Here is a 17,828-nt window from a genome sequence, read left to right on the forward strand (position 1 = left end):
TTTNTTTTTTTTTTTTTGTATCTGTATCAGCTTTAGTTTGATCTTGCATATCAAATTGTCGAGTGTTGCATCTTTATCATGACATGTTTTATCGAATAACTAGCTATCTATGTTCAATAGCTACTGTACTTCTACAGTTCTACTAGCATGTGAATTTTGAAAACTTGTATTGATGATTTGGAGTTGGGATATAACAATAATCATTTTATTATAAATTGAATGATGATAACCAAAAATTTCTAGCAAAAATTAGACGAAATAATATGTAAAAAGAGGTACTAAATGGTAAATATACATTAATTATATTAAATAATAGAATATTTCATAAATTAAGGGCATTTTAGGCAGTTTGAGATGTGTATTAAGTATAATACTGAAATAAAAAACTTGATAGGTGGTGTATTAAGTAAGAGGTGTGTATTAAGATATTAGGGGTGTGTATTTAAAATTTCTTTTTTATTAAATGAAAAAGATAGTTCCTAAGAGGGGACAAGAAACCAAAACTCTTTAGAAACAAACAAAAGAACAAAAGACAACCAAAACATAAGAATGATCAAAGCGCGCGGATTGCATCATAGATCAAGATGCACCATGAGTGTCCGATTACGGGTATGATAAGGGTCTCGTGAATCTTTTTTGGTTTTCACTTTTTTCTTTTGAGACTTTGGTAGAGATTTGAGAATATTCTCATCCTATAGAATTGCTTTCACCCTCTTCATACCAAGAACTCAAAGAACTCGTCATCTCATTTTGGGTATATGTACAAAGACCAAGGGGTTCTTCATTTTCGAAATCACCCCAACAAACTTAGTTTAATAATTAGATTCCACCAAACCAGAATCTTCATTATTGTAATACTTAGAGCAAGAATTCTACTCAAAAATATCATCAAAGAGTGACAAGACTTAATAGCCTACATGATGCTCGCAGGCAGTGGCGTAGCCACATGAGAGTGAGAGGGTTCAAATGACCCTTCTCACTTTTCTATACTTTCAATTGTTGGTTGATATAATTACTACATCCATACTTATATTACAATATTAGTATAAAGTTTGACTTTCATACTAATCATGTTACATATTACTTCCATACAATCTAAAAAAATGTCACAATATGAGCAATCGTTGTGGATATTATATATATTTTATTCAAACTGTTAAGGGTTTAGGTGATACTAACTCCTACAGTACAAAAAGAATGAACAATTATGTGCCCCAAAGTAAAATGGAGAAAAATAAAGAAGATTGAAAAGTTTATTTTTGTTTAGTATAATTCTTATTAAATTATAACCCTCTTAGTTTAGTTTTCTAGCTACGCCACTGCTCTCAGGGTTAAGCTAAGCAAATGTATGTTCAATTCTCTATCTACATGAGTGACAAGACTAAAGATCGATCTTAATAGACTAACATTTTGTAATTTCTTTCTTCTGTTCTATTATTGAAAGACTAGCTTTGTGAAATGCTCTTAAATGAGCTAGTAGTATTTTGCATGCACACAAGTTAAAATAGAATGAAACTCTCTTCACAGAAGAAAAGAAAAGAAAAAAAAAAAAAACAATGCTATAGATAAGATCACAAACCGCAATTTAAGGTTAGGAAACTAACCAATGCCACAAATCCGATAACAGACTTTTGAATCGGACCCAGCCTTCTCTCTGATCCCGGTCTCTCTCGCTCTTCTCTGTCTCACTGTTCTCCCTCCTTCCCCCTCTCTCATGGCACTCTCCCATTCCTGGATCACCAACGCCATTAATGGGGGAGCCAACAAAAGCTGTATCAAGAGAACAGCAGCGTCCGTCAGCAGTAGCAGCATCCTCCTCCTCCTCCTCCTCCACTCAGACCACCACAGTACCTCCGGCGCCACCGCCGCCACTTCCCAGTCCGATCTCAAACTCGACCCTCCTCCAGCCCTCCATTAAAAAGAAACACAAAACCAAAGTCTTCTGCGTCTTCAGATCCGTCCTCCGATCCTTCCCCATCATCACACCGACGGCATGCAAAATGCCGCACCTCCCCGGCGGCAGGCTTGACGCCAGCAGCACGGTTACTTCCGGTGTCCGAGTCAGCGGCACGCTGTTCGGGTACCGGAAGGGCCGGGTGTGCCTGTCGATACAGGAAAGCTCTAATACTCTCCCCAGCTTCATTGTGGAGCTAGCCATGCAAACCAACGTGCTGCAGAAGGAGATGAGCTCAGGGATGGTGAGAATCGCTCTCGAATGCGAGAAGAGAGGGGACAAAGACAAGACGAGGCTTATGGACGAGCCGGTATGGACTATGTTTTGCAATGGGAAGAAGACGGGTTATGCGGTTAAGAGGGAGGCTACGGAGGAGGACTTGAATGTCATGGAGCTGCTCAAGGCTGTGACTATGGGAGCGGGCGTGTTGCCCGGGAAGTCCGACGTCGAGGGCCCGGATGGCGAAATGGCGTACATGCGAGCCCTCTTCGAGCGGGTTGTAGGCTCGAAGGACTCCGAAACCTTGTATATGTTGAGTCCCGAAGGGAATAATGGCCCTGAGCTCAGTATTTTCTTTGTAAGGATTTGATGACAACCTAGGGAAGGGAAAAGGATAGAATTAATTGTTGGCATGCATAAGAGTTAGGGTAGAAAAGAAGAAAGTGTTGATGTCAAGCAGGAGAAGGGTTTGATCAATCTATTCCTTAAGAAAGATATATGTTTCTTTCTTTGTTCATGTTTGATTGCCTATTCTGTAAAGTTGTGGATTGATTAATTTACACACTTCAAGATCGACATCGCATAATTGAAGTTAACTCCATGCTAGCCAGGCTGGGATTTCGTTTTTCTTAAGAATGCGTTTATGTACTGAAAAGATTAATGAAGATGAGGATGTTGTCCTATACGTACATTGATCCATGTCGACGCATATAATATCAATATTGTAAAATACGTACATATATTGCAATGAGCCACACATGGCATGTAAGCCCTAAGGCGCGAGTCTCTACTGTTGTGAAAACTCAGGATTCAGGGAGGTAGACAGGAAATGGGGTCTCACCTTCGGCGCCTCTAGTTCCGGCCCTCCTACTTAATTTCTATGGAGGTCGGAAGCGTTAACGATCTTTTTTCCTTTTTTTTGTTTAATGAGAGTGTGCAAGGTTGACTTGTAAGTATATAGAGAAATCGTTTTAGGATTTAGCATACAATGTTGTGACATAGCAAAACACACTTTGCACATGAAAAGGGGAATACACGCATTGCGACCAGGGTCATAAACAGGCTACCGGCCGGCGACATTGCCCTAATTAAGCCAACCATGACTGACCAATAATGCGAGTTACTTTCGTGGGGTCTGATACAGTCGACCTAGAACTCTCTCTTCCTGTACACTAACACCTCCAGCATGTGATGATCAAGTTCATCGTACAAGAACACGCAACAAATACCAACGACTTTTCAAGAAAAAACGACAAGTCCTTTTATTCCCCTACCTTCATTTACCGACGAGTATCGAGTAGTCCTTCATCAGCACCAAACATGTAGTCCCATCATCCTTGAAAATGACGTTACCGAGCCAAATAGCCGCCACGTTTCCACCGTGACCCTACACCTCCATCATTCACACCTCCACAAACAATACAAAAGACGTGGAGTAATAGACCACCACCACCACCACCAACAAACCTATCCCATAATTTGTACACCCCCACATTCTAGGAATCGCTCTCCTTGTTTTTCTTTGCTTCATTTCCTCGATCTCTATGGCCATGGCGGCGCGCGGGATTCGCTGCGAGCTGAGGAGGTTCCAGAATCCGGCGGTTCGCAGCGGAGGAGATCAACCTCTACCTCCGGCTCAGGTTACAGTTCCGAAACTGACCAAGAACGCGAAGATCATGCTTCAGCCTCGCCTATGCACTCTAAGATCATACGGGTCGGATGACTCGGATCTCGTCAGTGTAATGAAGACGAAGAAAGACGGTGGAGTTGTAGGCGATGAAGCTATGTCGTTTTTCGCGACTCTTTCCGACTACATCGACAGCTCCAAAAAGAGCCAGGACTTCGAAATCGTCTCCGGTCGTCTCGCCATGGTAAGTGAAAGTGTGAAACTTACGTAGGGTATGTTTGAGACTGTTTCACTTTCAAGTCCTTATTCTAAAACTCAACCTATCAGAGTTTGACTCTTGTTTATGTGTTTGGCATGTGAAGGTGGTGTTTGCGGCGACGGTGACGATGGAGGTGGTGACGGGGAACTCGTTGTTCGGGAAAGTAGAGACCAAAGGGATAGCCGAAGCGGCGGGGGTTGGTTTGGCAGCGGTGACGTGTGCAGTGGTTGCTGCTTGGATGACCAGTGCTCGAACCCGAGTGGGTCGGATCTTCACTCTGGGATGCAACTCGTTTATAGATTCGCTGATCGATCAGATCGTTGATGGATTATTCTACGAGACCGAGATTACTGATTGGTCTGACGACGTCTGAAAGTTAAGGACGACAAGTCCCCATTTACAAAGTTAGATAGTAGTGAATGGTATACGTACGGATACTATGAGCAAGTTTGGATGCATATGGATGGGAGATGTTCATCTTTTGTAGACTTAACTATCACCGAGATTAAATTGTAGTTAAACTTAAATCGTCCCTACTTATTGTAAATTTGTAGCAATATATAGCGTTTAAAATTACAGTCACCAGGCCAATGGCATATATCCCGCTTGATCAAAAGTGTGTCGTAGGGCAATGTTCATATATATATGGAGTAACACTAGTACTTAGTAATTAGTTTTCTACATGACTACATCTATTAATCTTAATCGTTAAGATGATTGTACGTACGTATGTGATAAATGTATCCTAAACATTCATTCTTTGGCTATGGTCCCTCTCCCATTAAATCCTGATGAAATTGGTTTCTCTGTCACTGCTACTCGAGAGTTAGAAATTACGAGGACAGGGAAGTCCCAAAGAAAAAGGGGCCACCCTTGTGGCGGCCGCAACAAAAAGAAGCAAGCTGGGGAGGTTTCAGATTTCATGGCTCTAGGGACAACAACGTCTTCAGCTGTAGCTAAAACACAAGCCTCAAGTCCTCCGAGCGAGGCTAAGGCAGAATAGTTTCCAGTTTCCTAGTGAATCTAAGAAAGATCCCTTGTTGGCTCTAGGCTCTAGCAATTACTCTATTTCTTTTCATATTGGGCCTTAGGCTCTAATCATTGAAAGTTAAGTTCTTGTTAGAGTCCGTTCATTTGCTTTTTAGTATTCATATCTAGCTTTTTGAATGTAGTTTTGAGGTTGTTATTTCAACTCTTATATGTAATTTGAATTAAATTTTTCTTTGTGCTTCTATGGTTTTTGGATCATTCATGTTTGACCGTTTTGGTTGGTATGATTTCGATCAATGAAACCATATCTGCGTACCTCAAGAAAAATAAATAAATAAATAAAGAATCGAGAGTCCAATTCTAAAATTAGGCTATACACAACTACAATATTGAGTAACAGTGGTGTTCACATGATCACTTAGTGACCAAGTAAATCATGATCAATCATCGTTGGATGTAAATCCAATGATAGAAAATATTATTTTAAAGTTAAGTTGTTTTGTTTTCCACTATTAGATTTACATCCAACATTGATTGACCATGATTTTTTTGGTCACTAGGTGATCATGTGAACACTACTGTATTAAGCAAAAACCACACAAAATGTGTAACCTTTAAGGGTGTTGCATTCAGACATGTGTGGCATTTCCCCCTTATACTCCACTTAGACCCACACTTATTAGAAAATGTAACACCTCTAAAGTTCACACTACACATCTTATGTGACATTTGTTCTGTATTGTTGCAGTGCTAGTTCTTAAAGTTGTAAAGGAGATCGAGTAGTGATGCATCACTGACTACCGTACATTTTTTTTTTATCGTTGATCAACGGACAGTGAATATTATTCACCGTCCGACGTCGGTCGACCAAATAAAATTGGAACCGAATCCATGATATTTTTCATTTTTGGGTTTTGTTTAATAGACTCGTTCCCTCAACACTCGAGCCACACAACACGTGGCACTCGAGCTCCGTACAAACTCCCGGCAAAATCTGAAGCTCGTCAAATTCCTATCCCAAAATCACTCCTCGTGATTCTTCACATGTAACAATCTCTCTTCATCTTCTTCCTCTCTGCAACTCTCTCTCTCTCTCTCATGGCCGTCGCTACTTCTCTCTCACTCCTCCCCTCCACTCTCTCCCCCAAGCTCTCCTCCTCCTCGATCCTCTTCTCCTCCGCTCATTTCCAACCCCGTACCAGACTCCCGCTCTTCCGGGTGAGAAACGCCGCCGTTTCTGCCTCCTCCGGTTACGCCGTCGGCGAGGACTTGCCGCTCGACTACGGCGAGGTCTTCCCCCAGGCGGATCCGAGCGAGCGAAGAAGAGCCGGCGTGCTGCTCCATCCGACGTCATTTAGAGGACCTCACGGCATTGGCGATCTCGGCGAGGAGGCGTTTAGGTTCATCGACTGGCTTCACGACGCCGGGTTTTCACTCTGGCAGGTCCTCCCGCTCGTTCCGCCGGGCCGGAAGGCGAATGAGGAAGGCTCGCCGTACTCTGGACAGGTAGTGATGATTTTCTCAATTTGTTTAATTTTGATAGTGTACTCGAATTCGATTGCTGTGATGATTGTAGTGTAGAGTGTTGTGCTGATTGTGTTTTGCGTTTTCGATTTGTGGTGATCATTGTGGCTGGTGGAATTTTGTGTGTTTAGGATGCGAATTGCGGAAACACTTTGTTGATATCTCTTGATGAGCTTGTCAAGGATGGTTTGTTGACAAAGGAAGAACTTCCGAATCCGGTGTGAGTGACTTGTGTTACGCATTTGTTAGCTGTCTTGAGTTTTTGTTATATGGTTTTGGTAGTACCAGTATGTCTCTCTGACCGTGTTGTTTGTTATTGTGTCACTGATTGATGCAGTGATGCGGAGCGTGTGAATTACGCAGCCGTTGCTGAAATGAAAGATCCTTTGATAACTAAGGTAGATTGTCAGAGTAGTGTTTTAAATGCAAGAGTTGACTAACTAATCACCAAGTTGAAAAGTGGAGAAAATGGATAGTGTGATTTGAGCTATGTTTAAAATCTTGGTTAAATGCTTGCCATGGTGCAACTGGCAATTGTTGGTTATCTGTATTATCCATTGAGTATCCACCAACATTCTTGTGGAGTTTCTCAAATTAGCACGTTCTAGAATTTTGTTTCCTATATTCATTGAGGTCCATTGAATTAACTTGGTAGGATGGTTGAATGATTTTCCATTATGCATTGATAATGAACAAGTATTCATCCAATCCTTCTTTCATTTAGTATAATGAATCAAGAAGTTTCTGAGTTTAGTGTTTTCTCAGGCTGCAGAGAGGCTTATTATGAGTGAAGGCGATCTCAAAAGTCAGCTTGAAGATTTTCGTCGAGACCCTAATATATCATGTGAGATTTTCATATTATTTATGATCTAATATTTATATCATACAGGTTATACTACTGTGTCAACATTATAATTTGAACATGTTCTAACAAAATTGAGTTTTGACTCTAGTTCACGCACATATGTAAACACCTGCGTTCTCACACACATGCATACACATCTATTTATCTTATTCTAGAATTGTGTTAAACTCTTTGTTACTAAAAAGTGGCTGTCTTTTGGATTTTTCAACTTGGTTTATTAAATTCTCCTGATGTGCTAAAACTACAGTTCAAGTGTGATGTGGTGTGTTTGTGAGGGCATTTTCTCCTTCATCAACATGTGATTCTTTTTTCACAATGTTCCAGGCTGGCTTGAAGACGCTGCTTACTTTGCTGCAATCGACAGCAGTTTAGATGCTTTTAGCTGGTACGAGTGGCCTGAACCCTTGAAAGATCGTCATCTTGCAGCCTTAGAAGACATTTATCAGAGAAAAGAGCATTTTGTGAGATCTGGGTGACTGGCTATTACTTATTAAATGTGATATGTACAGTTGATGTTAGGAGCCCCTATTTTCCCCATCTTCTCTTATACTTTTTTTTGTGCAGATAAATTTATTCATCGCCGAACAATTTTTGTTCCAAAGACAATGGCAGCGAGTTCGCAAGTATGCACAGTTGAAGGGGATCAGTATCATGGGAGACATGCCCATATATGTAGGATATCATAGTGCAGATGTTTGGGCCAATAGAAAACATTTTCTGCTGGTGAGTAATTTAACGTTGTGAAAAGGACATGTTAATGTCTGGACTTGCTTCAGAAGCATGCTGTTACAGATGCCAATTACTGATCAAATAGTCATGCAGAACAGAAAAGGTTATCCTCTTCTAGTTAGTGGTGTCCCCCCTGATGCCTTCAGTGAAACTGGTCAGCTATGGGGCAGGTCTATAAATCTCATACATAATCCTTCAAGTATGTTTGATTGGTTTCTATACCACTGACCTTGCTAATAAATGTTATTCTTTACTTGAAGCCCCCTATATGATTGGAAAGCGATGGAGAAAGAGGGATTTTCATGGTGGATACGCCGGATAAGAAGAGCACAAAATATATATGATGCATTCAGAATAGACCACTTCAGAGGACTTGCCGGCTTCTGGGCTGTTCCTTCTGGTGCGAAGTTAATCGATTTCTTAAAATATTTTCTTATATGTTTGTGGGTTGGTATCAAACTAACATATTGTTGATGTCTTTGTACAGAAGCAAAAGTTGCAATGGTTGGAAAATGGAAGGTCAGGTTTCAATAGTTTACGAAATATAGCCACAGCTCTGTTTCCTTCTTTTATGTGTCCTTGACATCAAATCTGAAACTTTTTCTTTTAATGACGTTAGGCAGGGCCTGGAAAATCCTTTTTTGATGCCATATTCAGAGCAGTTGGGAAGACCAACATAATAGCTGAAGATTTGGTATGTTTTAGCTGAATTAGCTATTTTCTCTCCAACCCAAAGGAAATTAAAGGGTAAAGACAAAATGTGTTTCATAGGTGTAAAAGTTTGGCTGATTAATGTTTTGCATGTGTCATTGATATGGTAGAAATAACATGTTCTTCCACTTCCATCGTACTTGCAATGTACTAGTAATATTAGTGAGAGGTAATATTTAGAATTAACACCGTAGACTGTCTTCAATTTCTGGACCTCAGTAATTTGTTTAGATTCAGATGTTTGTTGTTTTTAGTAATTGATAAATGCCTCTTATTGGTGTTAGTCGATACATCATCACATCCCTACTGTTTCATAATGACAGGGAGTTATCACCGAAGACGTAATTCAGCTCAGGAAGTCCATTGGGGCACCTGGAATGGCCGTCCTCCAATTTGGTAATGATTTCTTGTGACTGTAAATTAAGCTTGAGAAATAATGATTTAGTTTTCTAGCCTTGATCTGTAAATGCTTTATTTAGGGTTTGGAAGTGATGCCGCTAATCCTCATTTACCTCATAATCATGAGCGCAATCAAGTTGTTTATACTGGAACTCATGATAATGACACGGTAAGTTCTTCAGCTTATCAGCTTCTTTCAAAGGCGTTATCGATTGAGACTTTTGTTCCATTACTTTTGCTAAAACAATTATAGGTTCAGATCTATATTTACACATCTGAAAACATAGTGGTTGTTCTGATTCAATGATAATTGACATTGAGATAATTTGTTCTCTTTCAGATTTTGAATGAAGCTTGTTAACGATTAATTTGTGTGCATGACAGATTCGAGGTTGGTGGGATGTTTTACCCCAAAAAGAGAAGTCCAATGTGAGTTCTTAGTTTTTCTTATTTGTATAGGCCTCTTATTAGCGATGTAATCCCATTAGATGACAAACAAGATTAACCTTGTTCTGGTGTTTCCAATCAATTTTTATTGCTATATCAGGTTCTGAAGTATCTCTCGATTCATGAAGAAGAAGGTATCTCATGGGCGATGATAAAGGGTGCATTATCTTCTGTCGCCCAAACTGCAATCATGCCTATGCAAGATATTCTTAGGTTAGGAAGTTCTGCGAGGATGAATATTCCTGCAACACAGGTAAATGACAACTTCATACTCATACATAAGTATCTTTTTGCTAATGCAGCATGCACTCATATCTTTATTTCTTTGCACAGTTTGGAAATTGGGGTTGGAGGATGCCTAGTTCTGTGACATTTGATAGCTTGGAGACAGAAGCTTTGCAACTGAAGGACATGTTGTCGATGTACGGGCGCCTGTAAATTATCAATGCCGTCGTGCGGAGTACTTTTTCTTTCTTTTAATAAGTGGTCGTTAACCAATTGCAAAGTCAGCAATCAACTTAGTTGTAATACAAGTCTAATATAGATATTGATCAATAATTCCACAATGCTCCTATGTAAAATTTGTATTCGTATCCTTACTGTACAAGTACAATCTGGATTTAGCTTTTGTATTTCCCAACGGGTATGTTTCTGTATTGCAGTATTGGGTTACATATTTGATTTGATGTTTGTATCATTTTAATGTCAGTCAAAGTGTGAAATTGCTCGCCCTATTGTACATTTCTAAGTAACTCACACCATTATATTACATCTGCTCCTGTCCTGCATATCTGTAATGAAAAACAGAAAAGTTATCTACCAATGGATGCAACCTGCATTTATGTAGCATTATGTGAACTAAATGTTGTAGGAAAGACAGTGCGACATGTATAGCACACCATTATTCTGCAGCTTTTAGCAAAGGTGAACAAACAATTAGGCTAGCTTTCTGTTCTGTTGCTTTCGTAGCTTTTATGCTCTTGTAGATGTGTGTTTTCTTGCCCTGGTGGCTTAATGAAGTTTCATTATTGACCAAAATAATATAGAACAAACAATTAGGCATGAGCTTATTGAAGTGTAGTATGCCTTTATTTTTGCATCGAAGAGACGAAGACCTTCCAAGATCTATTTAGGAAAATGAATTTACCTACGACGTTGGCTTTGTATTTGGTTTAAAATGACTGGACACTTCCCGTTGAAGTCAATTCACTGGCCGAAAGCAGAGCTTATGAGATTTGTCACAACTTCAAGTGACAAACTAAAACTTTCATTTCGAGTGAGATTTGTCACTATTGTGAACCCGATACGATTTCCTAAAACTTTCATTTTGAGTGAGATTAGACAGTATTGTAAACCCGATTACGATTTCCAATAGCTATTGCAACATAACATTAGATTATTTGTATTTGGATGAGATCAATCTTGTGAAATCCCCGACCAGCATTACAATGATGTATGATAATGAAGATGTTCAACCTTTTCGGCATCCCAAACAAAGGGCCAATTATCTTGAATTCGAACTGTATAATATACCCTATGATGCCAACTAAAAAAGAATGAAGCCACATTTCTCGACCACAGTTGGGTGTGAAGTTATACACTGCAATGGAAATATGGTAGAGCAAAGCTGTGATCTCTCATTCTCTCGAATGGTGGCGATTATGCCGATGGCAATGCAGATGCTTCAGATATATAAAATACATGAGACAGGAACCAAGCACGGTTGAAACTCAGAAGGATGCACGCACAACAGTGCGCATTTTCTTTCCATTTATATTTGAGCGGAAAAGAATTACAAGATGCAATATGAATTTTGAGTACCGAATCTCGTTACAACAAATTCATGTGCCTGTGAGCCTCAAAATCTATATAGTCTCCATTTCCCTGTCCACTGTAACCATACATATCAAAAATCTTATCATCTGAAGGCATAATGCTGCCCTCTCTCCCTTTATAGCCGTCCAGTGGTGAAGCCGCCCAAGGAGCTGGAGTTGATGGATTGGAACTTGAAGCTTCTTGGTTCATACTTAGACCGGTTGGATTTTGTGGGGAGTTTCCAGGCCTTCTGTTGGAGGAATTTACTGATGTCAGAGAAATAGATGCAGATTGCTGCTGCTGCATCTGCTGCTGGTTTTTCATTGGTGACTTGGGACGAAGGGCTTCTATGTCTGGAGTAGTTACAACCAGATGAGGTGCTTCCGGAGGTGGATTTCGTCCACCCCCTCCTTGCCAAACTTTGCCATCCTTGTCAGCAAAGTTCCGGATGTAAGCCTGCATGTTATCCCATTCATGGTCAGAATCAAAAATAGAAATCAGATAACAGTTTCTGAAATTGAAAACAGTTCAGAAAGTGAATTTGAGGTTTAAAATAGGGCAATCATGACTGAATATGAGGCACAGAATAGAGTTGATGCAATAGTTTAGTTTTATTGATGTGATATCTATGTTCGTAGCACATGTGGACGCTACAGTGAAGACAAAGCGATACAAATTTCAAGGATAACTCATGTTCCGGTGGGGGTGCAGAAGATTTGATGTTATCTATCAGGAACACATTTTCTACCCTACTGAACAATCCCTATCCTCAAATCGCTAGGAGTATTTCAGTTACCATATCCACGACCACTGAACTCAATGGTTAAGCCGTAGACGAGAAAGAAAGAGAAAATATTTCCCATGGTTAAGCCTATATTATCAACCACTAGCAGAAACAGAGGAACTGGCCCTAAATGATCAACCAGTTGCAGAAACTGAAATTTTACCTCGGTATTAAAGTTTGATGAGGATAATCCATTACCAACAGTCAGCCAACCAGCCCGAATGTTGTGGTCTTCACCAAAGAGCTCAAGCCTCCTGCGACCGAGGGCAAAATGCTCAATTATCCTGTACATGTCTTCAGGCTTCTGGGTTGAACCTGCATTTCCAAGAGAGAAAATATAGCATCAGACAAACTCATTTTGCTGCTCTAGATTGTAAATTTTGCTGTCACAAGTTAGCTTTTGGGACTGTCTATGTTATGATCAGTTATTTAAGATGATTTTGCTACAAAGACATTTTCCTTTGTGCATGGAAGTCTCATGTCTGACAAACTGACAAACCTCTACTACACACAAAAGGTAATCAGGAATTTCATTTTCCTCTTTCAATGTCGGTTTTTGATAAGGATACTAACCATATGGGGGTTCCTCAGCTATTATTACATCAGTATCAATGTTGGCATGGATTATATGGCCATCAGTGCTGCGACGAACGGTACCCTTTATTCCCATCAAGCAATGTTCCTTCAGGTATAGACAGAAAAACAATCCATTCATAAAATCAATTAACGGGATCAAAAAAATATTACAAGGAATTAGGGGAGAAGTTCAGCTGAAGACATTCACAACTGAGAATTACACGAACCTTTGAGTGCTGAAACAATGTATGAGAATCATGCCGCAAACCAGGAGTCGGATTAGTTTTGTTTGTCTTCACCCAACATATATCTTCACATCTACGAAATCCCCACTGCAGGACCACAATGATGAAACATAAATAAACACAACTAGTTCATTAAAACATAAAATCCCAGATCATATAACAGGTAAAAGGTAAAGGCTGATTAAACACCTTCTTCAGACATTGACGGCCCTGCTCAAGACCCATGCCATCACCCACCCAAAGAAAAATAAAGGAAGGTGTGTCTGCTATTGCCTGTGAAGACAATGGACAGAAATTCAGTTAATGAGTCAAAAGTAAGTTGAAACAAGACAAAAAAAAACCCTACTGGCATTTGAATTATGTCTAGTACAAAAATACAAAGATGTATTTGCAGCTTATTTATATGACAGTAATAATATGCTTCTCTTAAAATATACAAGTATGAAGGTAAGAGATAAAAGCCTCAAAAGGCTAACATATCGACCAGTCAGATTACCTCGATCTTAAGATTCATTATTTCTTCAAATGTCCAATACTCTGTATGGTCAGCAACACCAGGAGCACGATGAACGTATTCCTCCCATGGTGGATCAACAAGAATCACATCAAACTTGGTTCCAAAGAACTCTGGAGACAGCTCAAACTCTTTCAGGTTGCATTTATAATACATGGGATTAGAAGCAGCTTTTTCCACGATCTCATCTTTTTTCTGTATAAGCTCCCTAAGCTTGGGGTAATCCTCCACAACATTTGTTAGCTCTAGCTCCCTGATGAAATTTTGGGGTCGCATACCAGTATCAACAAAATTTTGAGAGTAATCATTCTGCTCTCCTCTAGAAGGAGCTTTACCAGGAGGTCCACTACTTTTATGAGGAACCCAACCACCTTGACTTTTATCAGCAGGAGTTCCTCGTCCCATTGGCCCAGAAGGATTAAAGCCAGGGCTAGATATGCTTGGAGGACCTCCTCTTCCAGGTCCAGATTGGCCACAAAACATGGAAGGATTTGTTGGAGTCACCATATTAGGAGGAAATCTTGGGCCAGATGATCCATGAGGCATAACAGGTGGGATGGTTAACATGCTGATGTCAACACCTCGAGCCCCCGGCCACACAGGTGGAGAAAACGGAAACATTGGCGGACCTGGAGCTGGTGACATGCTAGGAGTAAGTGGCTGCATGGGTCCAGGCGGAGGCATTCCAATAGGTCCAAATGGTGATCCCATCATCGGAATTGGGATTGCCATCTGCTGGCTGTCTCTTCCAGTAGGCCTACCCCTTCCTCCTCTCCCACCTCTACCTCCTTTCACTCCTTGAGAAGCATTTCTGTTGAAGGGTCCCTGCTCTGCATTTCCATATGGAGGTTGTGAACCACCACTAGAACTCTGGCCACCAGCACTGCGGCCAGGCATAGAACCTCTTTGTCCCCTTCCCTTCACTCCATGGGCATCAAAGTCATCCTTCCATGAACTCTGATCTCGCGAGGTAGTATCATCTGTATATCTTTCCTTTGAATCTTCCCTAGGTGGTCCAGACCCATACATATCACTCTTCCTTGTACATTCTTCATCATTTGGTGCTGATTTTCCATCAGACTGTTGACCAACTTCGTTTCTCCTAGGAAAGTTGGGTCCCAACTCTGCCCTTACAAAATCTGGCTTAGTTTGGATCTCAATCACATCATAGTTTTCATTTGAAATTCCAAAGTTTGATGAAGTTTTCACAGCTTCACCCCGGTTTCCATCTTTCCTATTACCAGACCGACCATGAGGCCTCTCGTTGTCACCCCTCTCACGACCATATCTCGGCCATTCCCTGCTATGATCATAACTGATATCCCCATTTTTGGAATCCTTGTCATTACTTGGGGGTTGCCGTCTTTTTTCTTTGGGGACTTCCCGGTCCCTACTCCTGTCACTATAGTTATCATCTCTGCCTTTAGATCGGTCGTCCCTATAGCCATCTTTTTCCAGTTCTTTTCGCTTGAGATTAAAATTTCGGTCATAATCCGTCTCAAAGTGTTCTGAATCCTGATATCGCCTCCCAGTCCTCTCAGGTGTCCTTGACCTGGTGGTATTTCCAAATTCTCTAGCACCCTTATCATTCATCCCTGCACTTGCATCATCATCTGCATTAGACAACCTCTCCCTGCCCTCAGCAGCATCGCGAGCAGTGGGAGTTCTCTGCTGTCTATGCTTTTCAGCTTTCTCCTTGCCAGATCTGTCTTCACGAGTGATAGGACTGCCCCTGTTATCTTCTTCAAGTATTTCTCCCCTGCTTTTGCTCTTACTCTTTTCCGCATCAGCTTTTCTCTCTTCCTTGTTATTAGATTTAGTACCCCTTTCAATGCTTGAATCTAATCCCCTGATTTTACTTTCGCTCGGTTCATTTTTTGCTAGCACAGTTTTCTCTTTAGAAGGCTCATACTTAGGATCAGAAGGCTTACTACTTCTTGAATCAGATCTTTCATTATAAATTTCTTCTGCTTTCTTGCCACCATCTGATTCATCCCATTTTCTTCTTGAAGTCCTCACCTGTTCAGAAGACCCATGAGTCTTCTCTCGAATGCTTTCTTTCCTGTCCGAATACTTAGAATCTCTGTCCAGTGTCTTTTCATGTTCTCCATCATGAGACTTTTCTTCTTTGCTCTTACTTTTAGTCTGGGAAATCTCGTGCTGTGCGAGCTTTGAAGCCAGTTTCCTTCTTTCATTTTCTTCAGCTCTAACCAGCCCTCTACCCCCTGACTTATCTCCACCATCTTGCCTATTATCAAATTCCCCATCCTGATACCAGTTGCTCAACTTCTCCAAACTACTCTCCTCTTGCTTCTTCTTCATCATCTTAGACCGCGACTCCTTTCTCAAGTCATAGTCCTCCTCCTCGCTATCCGCATTGCTAGAGCCACCTGACCGTTTACGGCTCTCACTCCTATCCCCATGACTTCTTCTCCTTCCACCACCATCCACGTCCTCTCCGTTCCCCGACTTCCTTGACCTGCTCGACCTGTGCTTCCTCTTATCACTCCCCTCCCACTCCTCGTCGTCCCCCGCCCTATCACTCTTCATATCAGAACCATCCTCCACATCTCGTTTCACATAACCCCGACTACGTTCAGGCGAATCCATCACAAATTCTTAATCCTTCAAATTAATCATAAAACACAAATAACGAGTATTATAACCAATTTTCTTCACCATGACCACATAATGCCCTGGACCCAGAATCAAACAAAATGAAAGACAACAACAAAGCTTATAACCTCATCGAAAATCGTCGCTGTAAACCTACTCATTGCAATCAACAATAAACCGCTTCTAATTCCTAGATTTTATTATTAAAAGATAATAATAATAATGAGTGCAAAGCATATGAATTTTCAAACCTAGAGCGGATTGAATCGAATTAGGAGTAAAAAGCGTGCGAGATTCATATAATTTGAGCTACGAATTGAAGCGACTAAACCCAGCAAAAACCCTAAAAAAAATAAAAATTTAAATTCAGAATATGTATGCAAATAGTATTCAAAAAGAGACTTACGAGTTACGAAGGTCGAGGAGGGGGAGATGCTTGAGTTGGTTGAGGTTTCAGAGAATGCAGAAGGATGAAGGAGACTAGGGTTTGAAATTGGAACAACTCAAGAAGAAGAAGAGGGTTAATCGATCTAATGGTGAAGACGCTGAAGAAGAGGCTCAAGCGACGTCGTTGGCTCTCTTTTATACCCTAGTGTTTAGATTACGCAGCAATTTTCTTTTTTCTTTTGTCGGCCAACCCAGCTCCGTCGGTAGATCGGTCACGGTGTCATTTACGGATTTAGCATATCGTTTTGCTTAGATGTGCTCGAATCACAAATTCTTTTGGATTGGAAACGGTTAATAAGTGAGCAACCATTTCGAGTCACAAGTGATTTGTGTACGATCCCTCCTTAAGGGAAGTTTTTCACAAGTTAGGTTTGAACTTATTACTAGAAGATCGAATCTATGATGGATTCTCCTCGTTTGCTGTCTAACATATCTCTATTAGATAAACTCATTGAGCGACTTTAATAACAAATTTAAGCGTACAGACTCTCGACAATATTTGTACACTATTTACACACGTTGGTGTAATGCTTTGTACTTACAAATATCGTTATGAGGGTATGGATGGAGACTATGAGTCTATGACACATTGGTGGTGTAGTGCAAGTACGTGGGAAGTGACTATGATAATGGTAAGTTTTAGTTCGTTCAACCGATTGACTTTTATCACCTGTATCAATTATCCTTTAAAGTTTCAATTTTAAATGTCTTATTGGCTAAGTTAACCATTGTTGTCGATTCTAAAATCATACAATCTAAGTTCACATCACACATTATACCTATGTTGTGTGAATAAGCGAGTCTGTGAGTGTACTTTTATATTTTTTCATCTCAACTTCTATATGTTGCAAGTTACTTAACATTGTGCACTTTAATTCTCTAAAATAGAAACATCCGACTTTGTATTTCAAAGTCTTTTTTTTTTTTAGAACAAGTATTTCAAAGTTTTATGGATCAAAATCATATGAGCATACTAAAAGTCGGTGCATGACTAGTAAATACATTAGCATAAGCTCTACACTAAGCCATGTATAGTATGCCGAAAAATATGAGTGCCAAAATAGACATGGTTGATGTGAGCACAGATCCGAGAATGTCCTAAGAGGA

General features: G+C 40.4%; 4 protein-coding genes across 4 annotated transcripts; 3 read left to right on the forward strand and 1 right to left on the reverse strand.

The window, feature by feature from the left end:
• The first annotated feature begins 1,494 nt into the window (after positions 1-1,494).
• LOC101309360 lies at positions 1,495-2,603 on the forward strand. The gene has a single exon (XM_004302177.1). The coding sequence runs from the start codon at positions 1,752-1,754 to the stop codon at positions 2,541-2,543; it is 792 nt and encodes a 263-aa protein (XP_004302225.1). The 5' UTR covers positions 1,495-1,751; the 3' UTR covers positions 2,544-2,603.
• A 980-nt stretch (positions 2,604-3,583) lies between these two features.
• Positions 3,584-4,904, forward strand: LOC101309646. The gene is made up of 2 exons (XM_004302178.1): positions 3,584-4,044; positions 4,163-4,904. Exons 1-2 carry the CDS (start codon positions 3,718-3,720, stop codon positions 4,430-4,432), a joined length of 597 nt encoding a protein of 198 aa, XP_004302226.1. The 5' UTR covers positions 3,584-3,717; the 3' UTR covers positions 4,433-4,904.
• Positions 4,905-6,085: 1,181 nt separating this feature from the next.
• On the forward strand, positions 6,086-10,435 carry LOC101309943 (4-alpha-glucanotransferase, chloroplastic/amyloplastic-like). Its single transcript, XM_004302179.1, has 15 exons — positions 6,086-6,555; positions 6,705-6,793; positions 6,911-6,971; positions 7,339-7,417; positions 7,763-7,899; positions 8,003-8,161; positions 8,261-8,337; positions 8,428-8,567; positions 8,655-8,686; positions 8,787-8,861; positions 9,202-9,274; positions 9,358-9,446; positions 9,662-9,706; positions 9,825-9,977; positions 10,058-10,435. The coding sequence occupies exons 1-15, from the start codon at positions 6,148-6,150 to the stop codon at positions 10,160-10,162; spliced, it is 1,722 nt and encodes a 573-aa protein (XP_004302227.1). The 5' UTR covers positions 6,086-6,147; the 3' UTR covers positions 10,163-10,435.
• Positions 10,436-11,449: 1,014 nt separating this feature from the next.
• LOC101310233 (methyltransferase-like protein 1-like) lies at positions 11,450-16,987 on the reverse strand. Its single transcript, XM_004302180.1, has 7 exons — positions 16,681-16,987; positions 13,641-16,283; positions 13,334-13,417; positions 13,127-13,231; positions 12,897-13,005; positions 12,487-12,638; positions 11,450-11,995 (listed from the first exon to the last, which is right to left on the reverse strand). Exons 2-7 carry the CDS (start codon positions 16,266-16,268, stop codon positions 11,555-11,557), a joined length of 3,519 nt encoding a protein of 1,172 aa, XP_004302228.1. The 5' UTR covers positions 16,269-16,283; positions 16,681-16,987; the 3' UTR covers positions 11,450-11,554.
• Positions 16,988-17,828: the final 841 nt, after the last annotated feature.

Source organism: Fragaria vesca, linkage group LG6 (genome assembly GCF_000184155.1).
Source record: "Fragaria vesca subsp. vesca linkage group LG6, FraVesHawaii_1.0, whole genome shotgun sequence".
NCBI classification, from domain to species: Eukaryota; Viridiplantae; Streptophyta; class Magnoliopsida; order Rosales; family Rosaceae; genus Fragaria; species Fragaria vesca.

What these genes read in the sequence shown, in the direction of transcription:
- LOC101309646 (XM_004302178.1), top strand. Translation starts at nt 3,718, where the DNA reads ATGGCCATGGCGGCGCGCGGGATTCGCTGCGAGCTGAGGAGGTTCCAG. An exon ending in TCTCCGGTCGTCTCGCCATG is followed by an intron (nt 4,045 to 4,162) that starts GTAAGTGAAAGT and finishes TGGCATGTGAAG; the next exon opens with GTGGTGTTTGCGGCGACGGT.
- LOC101309943 (XM_004302179.1), top strand. Translation starts at nt 6,148, where the DNA reads ATGGCCGTCGCTACTTCTCTCTCACTCCTCCCCTCCACTCTCTCCCCC. An exon ending in CTTCTGGGCTGTTCCTTCTG is followed by an intron (nt 8,568 to 8,654) that starts GTGCGAAGTTAA and finishes GTCTTTGTACAG; the next exon opens with AAGCAAAAGTTGCAATGGTT. An exon ending in GAACTCATGATAATGACACG is followed by an intron (nt 9,447 to 9,661) that starts GTAAGTTCTTCA and finishes TGTGCATGACAG; the next exon opens with ATTCGAGGTTGGTGGGATGT.
- LOC101310233 (XM_004302180.1), bottom strand. Translation starts at nt 16,268, where the DNA reads ATGGATTCGCCTGAACGTAGTCGGGGTTATGTGAAACGAGATGTGGAG. An exon ending in GCCGTCAATGTCTGAAGAAG is followed by an intron (nt 13,232 to 13,333) that starts GTGTTTAATCAG and finishes GTGGTCCTGCAG; the next exon opens with TGGGGATTTCGTAGATGTGA. An exon ending in CATCAAACTTTAATACCGAG is followed by an intron (nt 11,996 to 12,486) that starts GTAAAATTTCAG and finishes GATAACATGCAG; the next exon opens with GCTTACATCCGGAACTTTGC.
- LOC101309360 (XM_004302177.1), top strand. Translation starts at nt 1,752, where the DNA reads ATGGGGGAGCCAACAAAAGCTGTATCAAGAGAACAGCAGCGTCCGTCA.